The 20,609-nt window shown below is 50.2% G+C and overlaps 1 protein-coding gene across 1 annotated transcript in view; it reads left to right on the forward strand.

Moving 5' to 3' along the window:
- The window catches only part of RPH3A (rabphilin 3A), a 101,689-nt gene that overhangs the window by 20,853 nt on the left and 60,227 nt on the right, over positions 1-20,609 (forward strand). The window contains exon 2 of the mRNA XM_060249352.1: positions 7,369-7,512. Within this exon, the coding sequence (XP_060105335.1) occupies positions 7,369-7,512 (144 nt within the window). The remainder of the gene's footprint in view (positions 1-7,368; positions 7,513-20,609) is intronic.

Below are 20,609 nucleotides of genomic sequence, written 5' to 3' on the forward strand. Positions count from 1 at the left end.
TCTGTGGCCCCGGAAGGTAGGACCAGAAAAAATGGGTTGAAATTAATTTTATTTTATTTTATTTATACCCGCCCTCCCTGCCAAAGCAGGCTCAGGGTGGCTTACAACATAAAATCCCAGTAACAATAAAATTAATAGGTATTAAAAATACACAGTCGGCAATAAAATAACAATGATTAAAACAGTTAAAACATTAAAACAGAAAAACAGACTATTAAGTTGGTGCTATTCTGATGGCGACGGCCTTCTTCCACAGCTCTTAAATACTGGTGCCAGTCAATTGTATGCCAGCCGGAAGAGGACAGTCTTGCAGGCCTTGTGGAACTGCACCAGGGATGGAGAAAGTAGAGAAAGAAGTACTTTTCTCCCTTTCTCACAATACAAGAACTCGTGGGCATTCGATGAAATTGCTGAGCAGACAGGTTAAAACGGATAAAAGGAAGTACTTCTTCACCCAAAGGGTGATTAACATGTGGAATTCACTGCCACAGGAGGTGGTGGCGTCCACAAGCATAGCCACCTTCAAGAAGGGGTTAGATAAAAATATGGAGCAGAGGTCCATCAGTGGCTATTAGCCACAGTGTGTGTGTGTGTGTGTGTGTGTGTGTGTGTATATATATATTTGGCCGCTGTGTGACACAGAATGTTGGACTGGATGGGCCATTGGCCTGATCTAACATGGCTTCTCTTATGTTCTTATGTTCCGCAAGGCCTTCACCTCATCTGGTAGGTGGTTTCAGCAGGGGGCTATGACTGAGAAGGCCCTGTCTCTAGTTGATTTCAATCGGGCCTCCTTCAGCCCGGGGTTACTAACAGATTTTGTGATCCCAATCTAAGTACTCTCTGGGGAACATGTGGGGAGAGACGGTCCCTAAGGTAGGCAGGTCCTTGACAATTAAATCAAAAGAGTTTCAGGCTCAACATTAGGAAGAACTTCCTGACCGTTAGAACGATTCCTCAGTGGAACAGGCTTCCTGGGAAGGTGGTGGGCTCTCCTTCCGTGGAGGTTTTTAAACAGAGGCTGGATGGCCATCTGACAGCGATAAAGATCCTGTGAATTTGGGGTAGGTATTTGTGGGTTTCTTGCACTGTGCAGGGGGTTGGACTAGATGACTCTAGAGGTACCTTCCAACTCTAAGATTCTAAACCTGAAGTGCCTGAGACTTTTAAGAACATCAGAGAAGACATCAGGCCAAAGGCCCATCCAGTCCAACACTCTGTGTCACACAGTGGCCAAAACCCAGGAGCCATCAGGAGGTCCACCAGTGGGGCCAGAACTCCAGAAGCCCTCCCAATTTGGTCATTCTCGAAGCAAGGAGGGAAACTAGGCCTGATTCAGTGAAAAAGCTGGCTGGAGCAAACCTGATGTCTTTTCATAGACAATTTAGATTCTGGGAACATCTATACACACACACATATATATATATTTGGCCACTGTGCGACACAGAGTATTGGACTGGGCCACTGGCCTGATCCAGCATGGCTTCTCTGATGTTCTTATGTGACACAGAGAGTTGGACTGGAGGGGCCATTGGCCTGTTCCAATATGGCTTCTCTTATGTTCTTATGTGACACAGTGTTGGACTGGATGGGCCACTGGCCTGATCCAACATGGCTTCTCTGATGTTCTTATGTGACACAGAGTGTTGGACTGGATGGGCCACTGGTCTGATCCAAAATGGCTTCTCTGATGTTCTTATGTGACACAGAGTGTTGGACTGGATGGGCCACTGGCCTGTTCCAATATGGCTTCTCTGATGTTCTTATGTGACACAGAGCGTTGGACTGGATGGGCCATTGGCCTGATCCAGCACGGCTTCTCTTATGTTCTTATGTGACACAGAGCGTTGGACTGGATGGGCCATTGGCCTGATCCAGCACGGCTTCTCTTATGTTCTTATGTGACACAGAGCGTTGGACTGGATGGGCCACTGGCCTGAATCAGCATGGCTTCTCTGATGTTCTTATGTGACACAGAGTGTTGGACTGGATGGTCCACTGCCTGTGATCCAACATGGCCTCTCTTATGTGACACAAAGTGTTGGACTGGATGGGCCACTGGCCTGATCCAACATGATTTCTCATGTTCTTATGTGACACAGAGTGTTGGACTGGATGGGCCACTGGCCTGATCCAACATGGCTTCTCTTATTTATTTATTTATTTATTCATTCATTCATTCATTCATTCATTCATTCATTCATTCTATGACTTATATCCCGCCCTTCCCATAAAATGGCTCAGGGCGGCTCACAACAAATGATAAAACAATAAACAGAGTGCAAAGTTATTACATTAAAAAAAGTCGAAGCGTTTAAAACCTAAAAACCTTAAAATCTTAACGTTAAAACTATACAGTATATTTCACTGAAGTCTGATAAGCTACATTTATCTAGTCAGGCGTAGGCTAACCGGAAGAGGCTTGTCTTACAGGCCCTGCGGAACTGAGTAAGATCCCGCAGGGCCCTCACCTCTTCCGGCAGCTGGTTCCACCATGTGGGGGCCATTGTAGAAAAGACCCTGTCTCTAGTTGTCTTGAGACGGACTTCTTTGGGCCCGGGGATGGTGAGAAGGTTTTGCATCCCAGACCTCAGTACTCTCTGGGGAACGTGTGGGGAGAGACGGTCCTTCAGGTAGGCAGGTCCCAGGCCATATAGGGCTTTATGTGACACAGAGTGTTGGACTGGATGGGCCACTGGCCTGATCCAACATGGCTTCTCTTATGTGACACAGAAGTGTTGGACTGGATGGGCCACTGGACTTATCCAACATGATTTCTCTTATGTTCTTATGTGACACAGGGTGTTGGACTGGATGGGCCACTGGCCTGATCCAACATGGCTTGTCTTATGTGACACAGAGTGTTGGACTGGATGGGCCATTGGCATGATCCAACATGGCTTCTCTGATGTTCTTATGTGCATAATTGCAGGGAACCTGGCTGAGAGAAGTCCACAGGCTTCCTGCCGAGAATTGGGCCTGGCCTGTCCAGAGGCAAACCTGAGTCTGCCATTTTGTGATGGGTGAAGCAGCCTTTCAGGCCCGTTCCGCTGCCTGCTTCGCGAGCCTGGAGTGCTGCCTGGGTTGCGTTCCAAGATGCTGCCACTTTCCTCCTGCCTTCGCTGCCGAGCGGCATCGCTCTTGTCTCCTGCTGTATTAAGTCGTTTGTGGCAGCAGCTGTCTCCCTCGAGCCGAGGGCTGCCCGCAGACGGAGTGATGGCAGCTGCAGGAGCTGAGTCGATGCGGAAAGCAGTGATCCATCAGCCGATGCTACAAAGGCTGCTTTTAGTAGGCGAGGGGAAAATGAGGAGGGCGCTGAGTTTCCAGGCTCCTGCTCAGCTGAGGGGGCCCGAGGCAGCCAGCACCCCCTCCTTGGCGTTAGTGCTCCAACTCTGTTGGTTTGCCAACCTCCAGGCGGGGTCTGAAGATCTCCTACAATGACAGCTTCTCTGCAGACGACAGAGATCATTTTCTCTGGAGAAAAGGGCTGCCTTGGGGGGGGGGGTGGAGGCTTATGCATTATACCCTGATAAAGCCCACCCCAAAGCCCACCTTCCCTCAACCTCCACCCTCCAAAAAGTCCAGGCATTTCTAAACCCACAGCTGGCAACCCTCTGTAGAGTTGCCAGCTTGCAGTAGAGTTGCCAAGTCTGACTCGGAAAATATCTGGGGACTTTGGGGGTGGAGCCAGAAGCAAGGCTGTGACAAGCATAATTGAACTCTTGAGGGAGTTCTGGCTAGCACATTTAAAGGGACCACGCTCCTTTTAAATGCCTTCCTTTCATTGGAAATAATGAAGGATAGAGGCTTCTTTTGAGGCTTATAGAATTGGACCCCTAGTCCGATCTTTTTGAAACATGGGTGGTTTTCTTTTTTTTTGAGGAGAGGCACCAGATGCTATGCTGAAAATTTGGCGCCTCTACCTAGAAAAACAGCCCACCTAAGCCCCAGACACCCACATATCAATTCTCCATTATACCCTATGGGGACTCTCCGCAGGGTATAATGGAGTGCCCAGTGTCAATTCCCTTCCCCTGCTTTCTTTGGTTTTAAACAGTTTTATTGATAGCATATGGTAACAATATCCATTTATATCATCTCTATCCCTAACCCATATGATATTTTCTAATCCCCCCTCCCTCCATTTCTAGACTCCCGCCGAAGTTATATACTTCAAGTTCACTTATAAAGGTACCTTTAACTATAACAATCTAAATTCATATTCTACCTTTTTTCTAATACTCATTATTAAAAAATTGTCCAATGTCTTTTTCCGTTCCATTCTTTCTCTACATAACCTCTAAATTTCTTCCATTCCCTTTTAAACACTTCCAAATCATAGAATTCTTGTTAGTTTATCCATCTCACTCCACGATAAAACTTTCACAATCCAATCCCATTTCTCTGATATTTTTTCTTGCTTCCACAACTGCGCATACAATGTCCTAGCAGCTGAGAGCAAGTGCCAAATTAAAGTTCTATCTTCTTTTGGAAATTTTTCCATTTGTAATCCCAACAGAAAAGTCTTTGCTACTTTCTTGAAGTCATATCCCAGAATCTTAGATCTCCTCCCCTGCTTTCTGATGACCCTGAAGTAGAGGGAGAGCCTCCAAACCACGGGGTCCCCCGCCCCCAACTGGAGATTAAATACAATCCGAGAGAGGTCACTATAATGGATAACACAACAAAAAAATACAAGCTAGTGACCAATTTACTAAGAATTATATAGAAACCACTCCAAATGTCCAAAACATGTACATTCAAGTCCCAAAGTAGTGTGGTGACAAGCCAATCGATTACTTGTTTCTTTCCAGTCTTCATCAGACCTGGGACCAATGGTGGGCTCAGGGCAGCTTCCCACACAATAAAACAATCAAATCCACCGGGGGCTGATTCCACCAGGTCGGGGCCACGGCTGAAAAAGCCCTGTCCCTGGTCGAGGCAAGCCGGACGTCCTTTGGGCCAGGGGTGGTCAGAAGGTGTTGGCCGGCCGATCGTAGCGACCTCCAGGGCTCATATGGGGAGAGACGTTCCCGCAGGCATGCCGGTCCCAGGCCGCGCAAGGCTTTGAATGTCAATACTAAAACTAAAACTCAGACAGGTTAAAACGGATAAAAGGAAGTACTTCCTCATCCAAAGGGTGATTAACATGTGGAATTCACTGCCACAGGAGGTGGTGGCGGCCACAAGTATAGCCACCTTCAAGAAGGGTTTAGATAAAAATATGGAGGACAGGTCCATCAGTGGCTATTAGCCACAGTGTATGTGTGTATATAAAATTTTTTGCCACTGTGTGACACAGAGTGTTGGACTTGATGGGCCGTTGGCCTGATCCAACATGGCTTCTCTTATGTTCTTATGTTAAAACCTTAAAGCGGATACGGTACTCAATTGGTAGCCAGTAAAGACTGCGCAGCATCGGCCAACTGCTCGCCCGTACAGGCCATTCAGACAGCAATCGTGCTGTTCCCAGTAGAGCAGGGGCGGCCAACAGGGGCGGCCTCTCCAGATGTTTTTTGGCCTACAACTCCCATGCTGGCTGGGGCTGATGGGAGTTGCAGGCAAAAAATATCTGGAGAGCTACCGTTGGCCACCCCTGCAGTAGAGTCACCAGGTGGGGCTGCCAAGCCCTTGGTCCGGGCGGGGGTTCCCCCACCTGGGAGGTTCCCAACCCACTGGCCCACAGTAGGCTGGCCGGGGGAACCTCTCCTGACGTCGCCGCTGCGATGACGTCACCCGGATTGACGTCATTGCGCTGTTACTGTTGTGTGGCGGCCGCTCTAGGCGTTTCTGGGAGAAAACGATGGCTTTCCCAGATGCTGTAGCCATTTGGGAGGGAAAACCTTATGGTACAATAGGTAGCATAGAGTTTTCCCCTCCCAAGTGGCTAGAGCATCTGGGAAAACCATCGAGTTTTCCTGGAAACGCCTAGAGGGCCGTGCGTGTGACATCGCCAGTGCGATGACATCACTTCCTGGTGGTGTCATCGCACCGGTGATGTCGGTGTAGGGTTGCAGCACCAGGATGGGAAACTCCTGGGGATTTGTGGATGGAGTCTGGGAAGGACAGAGCCTCCGTGAGGAACAGTGCCACAGTGCCCCACCCCGAATAAAATAAAACCAGCCATTTTCTCCAAGGGAACTGATTTCTGTAGTCTGGAGAGGAGAAGAAGAAGAAGATATTGGATTTATATCCCGCCCTCCACTCCGAAGAGTCTCAGAGCGGCTCACAATCTCCTTTCCCTTCCTCCCCCACAGCAGGCACCCTGTGAGGTGGGTGGGGCTGGAGAGGGCTCTCACAGCAGCTGCCCTTTCAAGGACAACCTCTGCCAGAGCTATGGCTGACCCAAGGCCATTCCAGCAGGTGCAAGTGGAGGAGTGGGGAATCAAACCCGGTTCTCCCAGATAAGAGTCCACACACTTAACCACTACACCAAACTGGCTCTCCTACTGGAGAAGTAATTCCAGCTCAGCAGACCTTTGAATACCTGTTTCAGGTGTGACCTGTTTGACTCCACTTGTGGGCCCTGGGGAAGCACTGGTGGAAATCTGGTTGCCACTGGTGGAAATCTGTCTAGCTGGACTTTTGGTTCAACCCAGCAGGGCATTTCTTAGGTTCTTCTATATGTCTGGTGAACTCACTAATTGTTTGGGCAGAATAATTATACCCACGTGTTAGACTGGGTTCTGTAGTTCTAGGTAATGGGTTGGATTCTGCAGACCTTTCCTGCTGCTTTTGAGCTTTCTGCAAGCAGCCTTCCCTTTGAGAACTGACAGTATCATAATGCCCCTGTATAAATCGATGGTGTGTTCTCATTTGGAATACTGTGTGCAATTCTGGTCAACGCACCTCAAAAAGGATATTATAGCATTGGAAAAAGTGCAGAAAAGGGCAGCTAGAATGACTAAAGGGTTGGAACACTTTCCCTATGAAGAAAGGTTAAAACGCTTGGGGCTCTTTAGCTTGGAGAAACGTCGACTGTGGGGTGACATGATAGAGGTTTACAAGATTACGCATGGGATGGAGAAAGTAGAGAAAGAAGTACTTTTCTCCCTTTCTCACAATACAAGAACTCGTGGGCATTCGATGAAATTGCTGAGCAGTTGGGTTAGAATGGATAAAAGGAGGTACTTCTTCATCCAAAGGGTGATTAACATGTGGAATTCACTGCCACAGGAGCTGGTGGTGGCGGCTACAAGCATAGCCAGCTTCAAGAGTTCTTAGTACAGTCCTTCCCTTTGAGGACTGTGCTGCTGATGCAGCGGGGGATGGGGACACACCACCATTAGCAGTCCAGGTCTGCAGGATTCAATCCAACGTCTACCTCATGACTTCTGTGCTCTCAACCTACCTTTGTGTGCCTTGCAGGGCCTCCGGCAATTGGTCGGTCCACGGGAACCAGCCGGAGCGCGGGCGGAAGAACGACGAGCTGACAGATGAGGAGAAGGAGATCATCAACAGTGTCATCGCTCGAGCGGAGAAGATGGAGGAGATGGAGCAGGAACGCATCGGGTGAGAAGGGGCCCTTTTAGAGCTGGGCATTGTGGCAGGGCGCTTTTTTTGTTTTGAGCAGGAACGCACTGGAACGCAGTTCAGACTGGCTTGGCCAGTGCAGAGGGATGGCACCTGTCAGCCACGTGCTCCCAGACCGTCTTCCTCTCTGCCGCCTCCAGCCGCCGACAGGCTTGTGAAGAGTGAGAGATGTGGAGCCATCCATGAGCACCCCCTCCTGGGAGAAGCTGGCCTACCACTCCCTACTATGCTGCACATGGCTGTCTCTCTCCAGCCCTGTTGCGGGGGGAGGGGGAATGCAACAAGGTCTCCCATTGGGCTGTGTGAGAAGAACACACATATGTGAAATGCAGCTGTACTCTTCTGTGTCAATATGCGGAAAGCAACCTACTGAATGGGTGATGTCACTTCCTGTGGCATTAGGGGGGGCGTGTGGCCTAATATGCAAATGAGTTCCTGACGGGCTTTTTTTCCTACCAGAAAATCCTGAATTGTGGGAGAGAATCAGGACTGGGGTGGGGTGGGTGCGAATCCCTGTGAAGGACTTTTCGCACAACCCACCAAATCCCGGCAAAGTTGGGAAGATCCATTACGGGATCCCTCCAGGGTGGCGCAGAGTGACCACTCCCTGTGGCGCAGAGTGGTAAAGCAGCAGTACTGCAGCACTGTGGTCTGAACTCTCTGCTCACGACCTGAGTTTGATTCCGGTGGAATCTGGATTCAAGTAGCCGGCCTGAGGTTGACTCAGCCTTCCATCCTTCTGAGGTCGGTCAAAGGAGTCCCCAGCTTGCTGTGGGGAAAATGTAGATGACTGGGAAGGCCATGGCAAACCACCCGGTAAAAAGTCTGCCGTGAAAACGTTGTGAAAGCAACGTCATCCAGAGTCGGAAACGACTGGTGCTTGCACAGGGGACCTTTCCTTTCCTATAGTCTTTAAATGAGCCCCGTGGCGCAGAGTGGTACAGCTGCAGTACTGCAGACGAAGCTCTCTGCTCAGGACCTGAGTTCGATCCTGGTGGAAGCTGGGTTCAGATAGCCGGCTCCAGCTTGACTCAGCCTTCCATCCTTCTGAGGTCGGTAAAATGAGTGCCCAGCTTGCTGAGGGGGAAAGTGTAGATGACTGGGGAAGGCAATGGCAACCCGCCCCCCCCTAAAAAGTCTGCTGTGAAAATGTTGTGAAAGCAACGTCACCCCAGAGTCGGAAACGACTGGTGCTTGCACAGGGGACCATTCCTTTCCTATAGTCTTTAAATGAGCCCCGTGGCGCAGAGTGGTAAAGCTGCAGTACTGCGGACGAAGCTCTCTGCTCATGACCTGAGTTCGATCCTGGTGGAAGCTGGGCTTAGATAGCCGGCTCCAGCTTGACTCAGCCTTCCATCCTTCCGAGGTCAGTCAAATGAGTCCCCAGCTTGCTGGGGGGAAGTGTAGATGACTGGAGAAGGCAATGGCAAACCACCCCGTAAAAAGTCTGCTGTGAAAACGTTGTGAAAGCAACGTCACCCCAGAGTCGGAAACGACTGGTGCTTGCACAGGGGACCTTTCCTTTCCTTTCCCAGGGTGATTAGGAGGTTTATAGCTGTTGTTTGTGTAGGGGGGTGCTGATGTGGATCGGGACGGGTGGGGGAAGGAAAAAGATGAAGCCCTTCCACCTTCCTGGTGTGGCTACATAAAAACGCCCCCTTGAGCATTGCTGTTACCTTGGGGAAAAAATGAACGGGGGGAAGAGCATCAGGTCTGCACGCCAAAGGTCCCAAGTACAGTCCCTGGCGCTGACAACTCAAAGGATCAGGCAGAAGATAAGGTGAAAGGTTTCCATTTGAAACCCGGGAGAGTCTTTGCTGGTTAGTGTAGACCAGGGGTGGCCAGACTGTGGCTTGGGAGCCACTGGCAGCTCTTTCACACACATTGTGCGGCTCCCAGAGGTCGAAGAGGAACTTAATGCAGGCTTACTCTCAAGGAAGCATGCTTAGCATCAGGACCTCAGCCAGCCTCTGAGCGCTGAACCATAGGTAGGTGACTATTTCCATTGTATGTGCAGTGGAGATGGAGGGGGAGACAAACAGGCTTGCAAGCTCTCTTCCACCACAGAGGTCTCCTGGAGACCTAGAGCAGGGAAAGAGAGCGCAAGGGCCGAGGGAGCCACTGGAAAGAGGGACAGAATTAAAGAGGGCAGTGCAAGTTTCATAGCTCTTGTAGGAGCTGTATTTACTAACCTTGGTGTCGAGGCAAGGAGAGATGCATAATGATGCTAACAGTGGCCAGTGGTTTTTACGGTACATGTGTGTTTCCTTCTCCCATTGGTGCAAAAAAAAAAAAATTCCTTAATCTTTCTCTATGCTGGTTCTATGGGGACTGTTATGCCCAGCTTTTGTTTTGAAAAAAGTCTCTTTCTAGTACAGTTGTGTTTGTAAAGTGCATACATGCGTATTTTATCTTTCTGCACAAAGAAAGTATTAACGATTTTAATAAAGACATGTCTGTGATATTTGTTCATGTCTCGGGGCTCGCAAAAGATATTTGTTCACGTCGTGGCGCAGAGTGTTAAGGCTGCAGTACTGCTGTCCTAAGCTCTGTTCTTGACCTGAGTTTGATCCCTGGCGGAAGCTGGGTTTTCAGGTAGCCGGCTCGAGGTGGACTCAGCCTTCTATCCTTCTGAGGTCGGTAAAATGAGTACCCAGCTTGCTGCGGGGAAAGTGTAGATGACTGGGGAAGGCAATGGCAAACCACCCCGTAAAAAATCTGCCGTGAAAACGTTGTGAAAGCAGCATCACCCCAGAGTCGGAAACGACTGGTGCTTACACAGGGGACCTTTCCCTTTTCCTTTCCTGGGGCTCGCAAACATCTGACGTTTTTTCTGTATGGCTCTTACTTTAAGCAAGGTTGGCCATGGGGTGGGTCTAAAGAGTGTGGGGTGAACCCCAGAGTTCGGTTCCTGGGCAGCACTCCATCTGTCCTATACTGGAAGCTGTGAACCGAGGCATGTTAGACCCTGCTAATGTTCTTAGGAAACATAAACAGAAGAATGCTCAATTGCGCATTGTGGATTTATTTGCGGGATAGAAGATGCTGCAGGCATTCTTATCGGGATGGTGGTGGAGGTATGGTAAGGGATCCAGGCAGTGATAGTTTATATTCATGCATGTGGACAAGAGTTTCAGAAATCATCCCCCAAAATATGGATAAAACAGGGCCAGAAAGAAAACAAGAGTTGTCCAGTCTCAGTGAAGCAGACACAATTTAGGTACCTGTTGTGGTCACCTCTTATGTAGCGGGAGTTGGCAGAAGGGACTGATTGGCTGACCAACAATAGCTGTAATTCATGAGGCTGCATGTGAACCGGTGAGGCTAAGAGCGAAGGATTGGCTCTCCATGTTCTTTTTTAAGGCTCTTTTGGTTCCAGCGTGATGCTCCTCGGCCTTTCCTCCTACTTTGTGCCTGGTCTGTTGTGAGTTCCTTGGGGGTCCTTCAGTATCTGTGGCTGAGCTTCAGGTGATATGCACTTCGGAGTTTAAATGTCATTGATTTATCGGGTAAAAGCCAGGTTGTTTTTAAAATGTCATTGGTTGGATTTGTCTACTCGAAAAGCGCTCCAAACAAGGCTTGGTGCTTCTAAAAGTGTGAAATCGACACAATAGGATAGAGACTCTGTTCCAGAAAATGTCAGCAGCTGCAACCCAGTTAGCAGGTGAGGGGGGGAAATTGATCCATACAATGATGCAGCCAGCAGCAATGAAACAGAGAAACTGGCCAGTAAACACCTTCAGAATATATTCGGCACCTCACCTAAAAATCATTTATTTGCCCGGTGCCCAACTTCACGTGTTTCAGGTAGGGCTGCCAGCTCTGGGAAATACCTGGAGATTTTGGGGGTGGAGCCAGAGAAGGGTGGGGCTTGGGGGGAGGAGGGACCGCAGCCTTACAGTCCACCCTCCAAAGCAGCTGTCTTCTCCTAGCAGGATGATCTTGGTCATCTAGAGGTCAAATGGAATAGCAGGAAATCTTCATGCACCACCTGTAGGCTGCCCACCTAGTTTCAAGGCCTGGCCCTAGAACAGGCATGGCCCACCCCGCCCCCCCATCAGCCAGCTTGGAGAAGGCATTTGTCTCTTTGAATCACTTCCCAAAGCTAAACAAGCTGGCGGCTTGGAGAATGCATTTAAAGTTGCTTTCTTTCCAACTTTCCTTCCCTCTCCTCCTTCCTTCCTTTCCTCCTTCCCTCCTTCCTCCTTCCCTGCCTCCCTCCTTCCCTTCCCTTCCTCCCTCCAGCTCTCAAATATTTGACATTCATATCTTGAGGCTCTTGAGCAGAGGTGGCCAACCTGTGCCTTGGGAGCCACCTGTGGCTCTTTCACTCATATTGTGTGGCTCTCAAAGCCTCCATTGCCCTGTCGGCCAGCTTGAAGAAGGCATTTGTCTCTTTAAATCCCTTTGCCAAGCCAGCCAGCAGCTTGGAAAATGCATTTAAAGTTGAAGTTGCTTTCTTTCCACCTCCCCTTCCCCCATCTACGGTATTTGCTGTCCTTCCTCCCTCCCTCCCCTCAAACTTCTGACATTTATTCTATGTGGCTCTTACATTAACCAAGTTTGGCCCCCCCTTCCCTAGAAGAACACAGAAGCCAGCAGCTCCCCCCTCCCCCGCAGCAGCTCTTCGGTTATGTCCTGACTGGCCAGGAAGTTTAGGTGTTTTAGGGCTGCCAACTCTGCCTGGCGAAATTCCTGGAGATTTCTGGAAGGGGGAATTTGGAGAGGGATTTCACCTAGACTCACAATCCAGTCTGTCCTCTAAAGCTGCTGGATCGGGGGCTCTGGTGTTTGGTTGCAATTCCAGGAGAACTCCAGGCCTCACCTGGAGGTTGGCAGTCTTAGAGTGATGCTATAACCCAGTTGGAAAGGACGGGTCCATCTGCTTTATATCCCCCAAAAGCCAAACAAGAGCAACAGGATCACACAGTGAAGCAAGGAAGACCAAAACAACTGTGCCTATAAACTGCAAAATAAGTGCCCTTACAAACTGGTCAATATCATATCATTTCAATCCATTTCATTGCGCTCGAAGGCAATGTGGAAATACAAAAGTATTTATCAATAAATCCTAATTACAAAAGATTCGCTTTCAATTATTCAAAATAGCCGCTTCCGCTTCCGTGTAGTAGCCATTTCCAATAATTTCATTCAACGCAGAGGCGCTCAAGTCCATACACAATTTCTCCTGAATTGGAGATCGATAGACTCTGATCCAGAAACGATGCTATTCTTGCAGAAGAATTGTTCCTTGACATTTCCACTAGCTCTAGAGAGTGTTTCACCGGTCAGTGTCCTCAGGAGTCATTCCATAACATGCTCACACAAATCCGATCTTCGCTTTGCACAAAATGCAGCTTGTATATTTCAGTTCTTTCTGGGACCAGTGCTGTTGCCGCTTCTTGGAGCTGGAGGCATGCGAGTGGTTTAACCTGAGCCATTAGACAGAGCCAACTCCTTTAAAGGACCCAGGAGGTCCTTATTGGTCCACGGCATCCCCTGATCTGTCCTGATTTGGAAGCTGCAATACCACCTTCTGGCCACTCGCGGTGGTGGCAGTGAACATAAGAACATAAGAGAAGCCATGTTAGATCAGGTCAATGGCCCATCCAGTCCAACATTCTGTGTCACACAGCGGCCATATATATATATATATATATATATATATATATATATATATATATATATATATATATATATATATATATATATATATATATATATATATATATATATATATATAAATATAAATATATACACACACATACACACTGTGGCTAATAGCCACTGATGGACCTCTGCTTGGTGTAGTGGTTAAGTGTGCGGACTCTTATCTGGGAGAACCGGGTTTGATTCCCCACTCCTCCATGTGCACCTGCTAGCATGGCCTTCGGTCAGCCATAGCTCTGGCAGAGGTTGTCCTTGAAAGGGCAGCTGCTGTGAGAGCCCTCTCCAGCCCCACCCACCTCACAGGGTGTCTGTTGTGGGGGAGGAAGGTAAATGAGATTGTGAGCCACTCTGAGACTCTTCGAAGTGGAGGGCGGGATATAAATCCAATATCTTCTTCTTCTTAGTGTGGAGAGCCTGTTTGGTGTAGTGGTTAAGTGTGCAGACTCTTATCTGGGAGAACCGGGTTTGATTCCCCACTCCTCCATGTGCACCTCCTAGCATGGCATTGGGTCAGCCATAGTTCTGGCAGAGGTTGTCCTTAAAAGGGCAGCTTCTGGGAGAACTCTCTCAGCCCCACTCGCCTCACAGGGTGTCTGTTGTGGGGGAGGAAGGTAAAGAGGATTGTGGGCCATTCTGAGCCTCTGTCCTTGAAAGTGTAGCTTCTGGGAGAGCTCTCTCAGCCCCACCCACCTCACAGGGTGTCTGTTGTGGGGGAGGAAGGTAAAGGAGATTGTGGGCTGCTCTGAGCCTCTGTCCTTGAAAGGGTAGCTTCTGGGAGAGCTCTCTCAGCCCCACCCACCTCACAGGGTGTCTGTTGTGGGGGAGGAAGGTAAAGGAGATTGTGGGCCGCTCTGAGCCTCTGTCCTTGAAAGGGTAGCTTCTGGGAGAGCTCTCTCAGCCCCACCCGCCTCACAGGGTGTCTGTTGTGGGGGAGGAAAGTAAAGGAGATTGTGAGCCGCTCTGAGACTCTTCGGAGGGGAGGGCGGGATATAAATCCAATATCTTCATCTACCTCACAGGGTGTCTGTTGTGGGGGAGGAAGGGGAAGGAGATTGTGAGCCGCTCTGAGACTCTTCGGAGTGGAGGGCGGGATATAAATCCAATATCTTCTTATTCTTAGGGGGAACCCTGGGCACGATACAGAGGCAGGCAATCACAAACCCCTTCTGAGGCTGATTCCGCCCTGTTTTTTCAGGTTTACACTGCGGCGGGGCAAATCGCGGGTTTGCCCCACGCAAAATGCCGGCGCGGAGCAACTGGTGCGAAATCGCCAGTTTGCTCCGCCCAGAAACGGAAGCCTGCCCCGGAGAAAGGTGAGTGCCGAATCATCTTGAATGTCTCCTGCCACGAAAACACCAGAAGGGATTGTCAAAAGTCAACTGCGATTTGACAGCAAAACGAAGCAAAACACCTCTGCCCCCAGAAGCCTCCTGCCAGATAGAGAAAGGGCGTTTTCTTCTCCTGCTTCCTTGCCAAGAGCTGGGGCAGTGGGGGTGTGAGTGGGGTGTGGGTGCTGAGGTGCCAAGGTGGTGTTGGCAGGCCTGCCTCCTGCCTTCAGGTCCCTCGAGATACGTTCCCTGCTCCCCCTCCCTCCCCGGCTGGGTTCGAAGGGAGGAGAGAGCCGCTGCTTCACTTGACTTATTTCCCAGCCATCAGCTGCTGCACTGCACCATTTCCTACCGGGAGAAGTAAGTGAGAAGCGACTTCTCGGGAGGAGGCCGGGGTTAGTTGCCAGTGGCAGCTGAGTCCCTGCTTTTCCGCCCCTGCCCGTTGAGGTGGAACCTGCAGTGTTTAGTCTCAAGATGCACGTTGGATTTCCAGTAGGGTTGCCAATCCCCAGGTGGGGGCAGGGGATCCCCCGGTTTGGGGGCCGTCATTAGAAAGCAGGGGAGGGGAGGGAAATGTCTGCTGGGCACTCCATTATTCCCTAGGGAGACTGATTCCCATAGGGTATAATGGAAAATTGATCCACGGGTATCTGAGGCTCTTGGGGGGGGGCTGTTTTTTGAGATACAGGCACCACATTTTCAGAATAGCAGCCGATGCCTCTCCTCCAAACACCCTCCAAGTTTCAAAAAGATTGGACCAGGGGGTCCAGTTCTATGAGCCCCAAAATAATCCTTCATTGTTTCCAGCGGAGGGAAGGCATTTGAAAGGTGTGCGGTCCCTTTAAATGAGATGGCCAGAACTCCCTTTGGAGTTTAATGGTGCTTGTCACAAGCTTGCTCCTGGCTCCGCCCCCAATGTCTCCTGACTCCACCCCCAAAGTCTCCTGGCTCCATTGTCAATATCCCCAGATATTTCTTGAATTGGACTTGGCAACCCTAATTTCCAGCTCTCTCTTTCCATCTGGAGCGAGCAGTGTTTGCGTCTTCCATGTTCCAGGCTAAAACAAGTTCTTTCCGTGCAAGGGAGTTTCCTGCATGGGAAGGAAACGCCAGAGAGGTTTTCCTTCCTGCATGGGAAGGAAACTCCGTGTTTGCCTTCTGCTACAAAACAAGAGTCTTGTGGCACCTTCCCAGAAAGGGCGACGCCCACATTCCCAGGGGGCAAATGCCGGAGGCACTGTGTGTGCCCTTTAGGAGGCCTTCGGAGGGTCAGTGGGCAGCCATGTCCCCTGTGCATTCATCTGGAGGGCTCTTGCTTAGGAAGCCTGGGGGGGCCTGATCAGTCTTTATGATGCCATTAGATTGATTCAGGGTTGCCAACCTCCAGGTGGTGCCTGGGGATTTCAAAGAATTCAGTTGGCTCTCCAGACTACTGAGATCGGCTCCCCTGGAGAAAATGCCCACTTTGGAGAGGGACTCGTCATCACATTCCTGCCGACCTCCCTCCCCTCCCCAGACTCTGCCCTCCCCAGTCAGGAATTTTCCAAGCTAGACTTGGCAACCCAAGAGTGGTTTTTATTTTTCTGCTCAAAAGTAGGGCTTTTTTTTGTAGCAGGAACTCCTTTGCATATGAGGCCACCCCCCCCCCCCCGATGTAGCCAACCCTCCTGGAGCTTACAGGATTCTTAGTACAGGGCCTACTGTAAGCTGCAGGAGGATTGGCTACATCATGTGGGCGTGGCTACAAAGGAGTTCCCGCTACAAAAAACTGGGTTTGATTCCCCAGCCCTCCTCCACATGCAGCCTGCTGGGGGACCTTGTATCAGTCACAGTTCTCACAGAGCTGTTCTCTCAAGAGCGGTTCTTGGCCCCGCCTACACCACAGGGTGTCTGTTGTGGAAAGGAAACAGATTGTAAGTCATTCTGAGTGAAGAGCAGGGTATAAATCCAATCTCCTTCCCCTCCTCCTCCTCTCTCTTAGTGACTGATAAATGGCAACACTCACCACCAACTTTTTAAAAACACTGGCCACAGCATTGCCTCGATTCCCATTGGGCGATCCGCCGCCAGGACTCCAGTTCTCGAGGGGCCTGCATGCTCCAGGGCAGTTGGCAGCCAGGAGAAAGCAGGATAAAATATCCCTGTTGTGCAATCAATCAGCATTCACTGGTGACGGGCCCACGTTTTGTCCCACAAGAAAGGGTTTGCACATTCTTCTCAGATACATTTATAGTTCTTACGTCATGCTGCACTGATTTCGTTTTTGTCACCCCCCCCTCTGCCTCCCCCTTTTCCTTGCTTCCTACCAGGCATGTGAAGCTGCAATAACTGAATTATTTCATTAAGTCTGATGAGACGAGGAAAAAACAGCTTCCGTCCCCTGCCTTGGGTAGGTCTGATTCCGCCTCCTTCCCGCCTACCTCCTGAGGCTGCATTGAGCTTTTCTGAGCAGTTCTTCCATGCTGTTTTTTTTTAATGCTGCTAATATTATCTCAGAGCCCATGGCGCAGGGTGGTAAAGCTGCAGCACTGCAGTCAGAGCTCTCTGCTCACGACCTGAGTTTGATCCCAGCGGAAGCTGGTTTCAGGTAGCCGGCTCCAGGTTGATTCAGCCTTCCATCCTTCCGAGGTCGGTCAAAAGAGTCCCCAGCTTGCTGGGGGGAAAGTGTAGATGACTGGGGAAGGCAATGGCAAAACCACCTGGTAAAAAGTCTGCTGTGAAAATGTTGTGAAAGCAACGTTACCCCAGAGTCGGAAACGACTGGTGTTTGCACAGGGGACTACCTTTACCTTAATATTATCTCGGGCAAGAGGAGTTAATTTCTGGTTTGATTGGCTTCCAAGCCAAGAGAGTAAGCATTAAAAGCAAACAGCTGCTGAATGCATTCGCTGTCTTCAGTCCAAATTGTTTTCTGAGCAGAGTGAAGGAGTGACTTGACCTTGCAGAGAGAGAGAGAAAAAAAAAAGCCGAAAATTGGCTGGACGGCCCCATGTTTCCCAAATCGAAAGAGGAACACAGCAAAATTCAATTGAAAGCAAACAAGGCCTCCCACACAGCCTCAGCTGCTAGTGGATCTTGTCTGCTTTCCCGCTGTGGCCGTAAAATTGAATCTCGCATTTAAGAGGGAAGCATCTCATTTTACTCTCCTGCCCCAAATGCTGATAAAAAGGAAGAGGTTCTTTTTCTCTCCTGGTACTGCTGAGTCACTGGGGAAATCCGTCTAGGGGAGGGACGGTGGCTCAGTGGTAGAGCATCTGCTTGGTAAGCAGAAGGTCCCAGGTTCAATCCCCGGCATCTCCAACTAAAAAGGCTCCAGGCAAGTAGGCGTGAAAAACCTCCGCTTGAGACCCTGGAGAACTGCTGCCAGTCTGAGTAGACATGACTGACTTTGATGGACTGATTCAGTAGAAGGCAGCTTCATATGTTCATATATATGAAAGGGACAGTGGCTTAGTGGTAGAGCATCTGCTTAGTAAGCAGAAAATCCCAGGTTCAATCCCCGGCATCTCCAACTAAAAAGGGTCCAGGCAAGTAGGTGTGAAAAACCTCAGCTGGAGACCCCGGAGAGTTGCTGCCAGTCTGAGTTGACAATACTGACTTTGAGGGACCAAGAGTCTGATTCAGTACAAGGCAGCTTCATGGGGAAGGGCTGTGTGGCTCAGTGGCAGAGTATCTTCTTTGGAAGCAGAAGGTCCCAGGTTCAATCCCCGGCATCTCCAACTAAAAAGGCTCCAGGCAAATAGGCGTGAAAAACCTCCGCTTGAAACCCTGGAGAGCCGCTGCCAGTCTGAGTAGACAAGACTGACTTTAGGGATGGATGGTGGCCCAGTGGTAGAGCACCTGCATGGTAAGCGGAAGGTCCCAGGTTCAATCCCCGGCATCTCCAACTAAAAAGGGTCCAGACAAGTAGGTATGAAAAATCTCAGCTTGAGACCCTGGAGAGCCGCTGCCAGTCTGAGTAGACAATACTGACTTAGATGGACCAAGGGTCTGATTCCGTAGAAGGCAGCTTCATATGTTCATATGTCTACATTACGGACGCCATCTCCCAGAATTAGAACTGCAGAGATCATTTGCCCTGGAGAAAATGGCAGCTTTGGAGGCGGGTTCTGTGACATCACATCCCTGCTGAGTTCCCTCACCTTCCTGAACAGCGTCCTCCCCAGACTCCACCCCCCCCCCCGAATCCCCAGGAATTACTCAGCCTGGAATTGGGAACCCTGCTCCAAGTTTCTCATGTGGAAAACAAAAAGCCCTGAGGTGATTAGAGAGTGTGTGTGTGGAGGGGGGGGGGAAAGACAAGGAAGCTGAGGTTGCCAACCACCCGGGGGGAGCCTGGAGATCTCCTAGAATTACAACTGATTTCCAGACTATCAGGATCAGTTCTCCTGGAAGAGACAGCTGCTTTGGAGGGTGGGCTGGATGGCGGGATGCCTCACTCTCTCACCTTCTCAACCCCTGCCCTGCTGTATAGTCTCTGTCAGGCCCCATTTGGGGCAGGAGCTCACAGGGGCAGAACTCTGGAACCTCAACGTTTTATTGTGCTCTTTCTTCCTTACCCCCTCTCCTCCTAGGGATGGTTGCCAAGTCCCCTGCTTATAGGTACCATAGAGTTTCTCCCCTCCCAAATGGCTAGAGCATCTGGGAAAACCATGGCGTTTTCCTGGAAATGCCTAGAGCAGCTGCGAGCAACATTGCCTGTGTGAGGTCACTTCCGCGCGACATCATCGCACCGACGACGTCAGTAGGCTTCCCAATCCCCAGGTCCCAGCGGGGGATCCCCCGTTTTTACAGGCTTCCCCCCAACCCCAGCCAGCTGGCCGGCGGGGGAAGCCCCGGCCCCACAGTCACCGTGCAGGTCTAGAGCTCTGACAGGTTTAGAAACCTGCAAACAGGTCTGTTTTTGAAATGTGTGCCTTTAAAGCTGAGCAGGAAGGATGGGGCTCTCTGGGGTCTCATGCACAGAAGGGGCTCTCCCAGCCTGTGAGATCCTGGGATCCGTAGATGCCATGAATCGGAATCCGTAGATGCCAAGAATCGAACTGTGGACCTTCTGCATGCGGCCACCCCTCCACCATGCTCTCTTGCCAATGTGGGTCTTAGGGTTGTCGGTCCCCAGGTGGGGGCAGGGGATCCCCTGGGTTGGAGACCCTCCCTCCGCTTCAGGGTCATCAGAAAGTGGGGTGGGGGGGGAGGGCAATGTCTGCTGGGCACTCCATTGTTCCCTATGGAGACTGATTCCCATAGGAAATAATGGAGAATTGATCCGCGAGTATCTAGGGCTCTGGTGGGGGATGTTTTTTGGATTGAAGCACTAAATTTGCAGCATAGTATCCGATGCCTCTCCTCAAAACACTCCCCAGGTTTCAAAAAGGTTGGACCTGGGGGTCCAGTTCTATGAAGAAGAAGAAGAAGAAGAAGAAGAAGAAGAAGAAGAAGAAGAAGAAGAAGAAGAAGAAGAAGAAGAAGAAGAAGAAGAAGAAGAAGAAGAAGAAGAAGAAGATGATGATGATGATGATGATGATGATGATGATGATGATGATGATGATGATGATGATGATGATGATGATGATGATATTGGATTTATATCCCGCCCTCCACTCCGAAGAGTCTCAGAGCGGCTCACAATCTCCTTTCCCTTCCTCCCCCACAACAGACATCCTGTGAGGTGGGTGGGGCTGAGAGGGCTCTCACAGCAGCTGCCCTTTCAAGGACAACCTCTGCCAGAGCTCTGGCTGACCCAAGGCCATGCTAGCAGGTGCAAGTGGAGGAGTGGGGAATCAAACCCGGTTCTCCCAGATAAGAGAGCTCTGGCTGACCCAAGGCCATCCAGCAGCTGCAAGTGGAGGAGTGGGGAATCAAACCCGGTTCTCCCAGATAAGAGAGCTCTGGCTGACCCAAGGCCATTCCAGCAGCTGCAGGTGAAGGAGTGGGGAATCAAACCTGGTTCTCCCAGATAAGAGAGCTCTGGCTGACCCAAGGCCATTCCAGCAGCTGCAGGTGAAGGAGTGGGGAATCAAGCCCGGTTCTCCCAGATAAGAGAGCTCTGGCTGACCCAAGGCCATTCCAGCAGCTGCA

Source organism: Heteronotia binoei, chromosome 11, assembly GCF_032191835.1.
Source record: "Heteronotia binoei isolate CCM8104 ecotype False Entrance Well chromosome 11, APGP_CSIRO_Hbin_v1, whole genome shotgun sequence".
Classification (NCBI taxonomy): domain Eukaryota; kingdom Metazoa; phylum Chordata; class Lepidosauria; order Squamata; family Gekkonidae; genus Heteronotia; species Heteronotia binoei.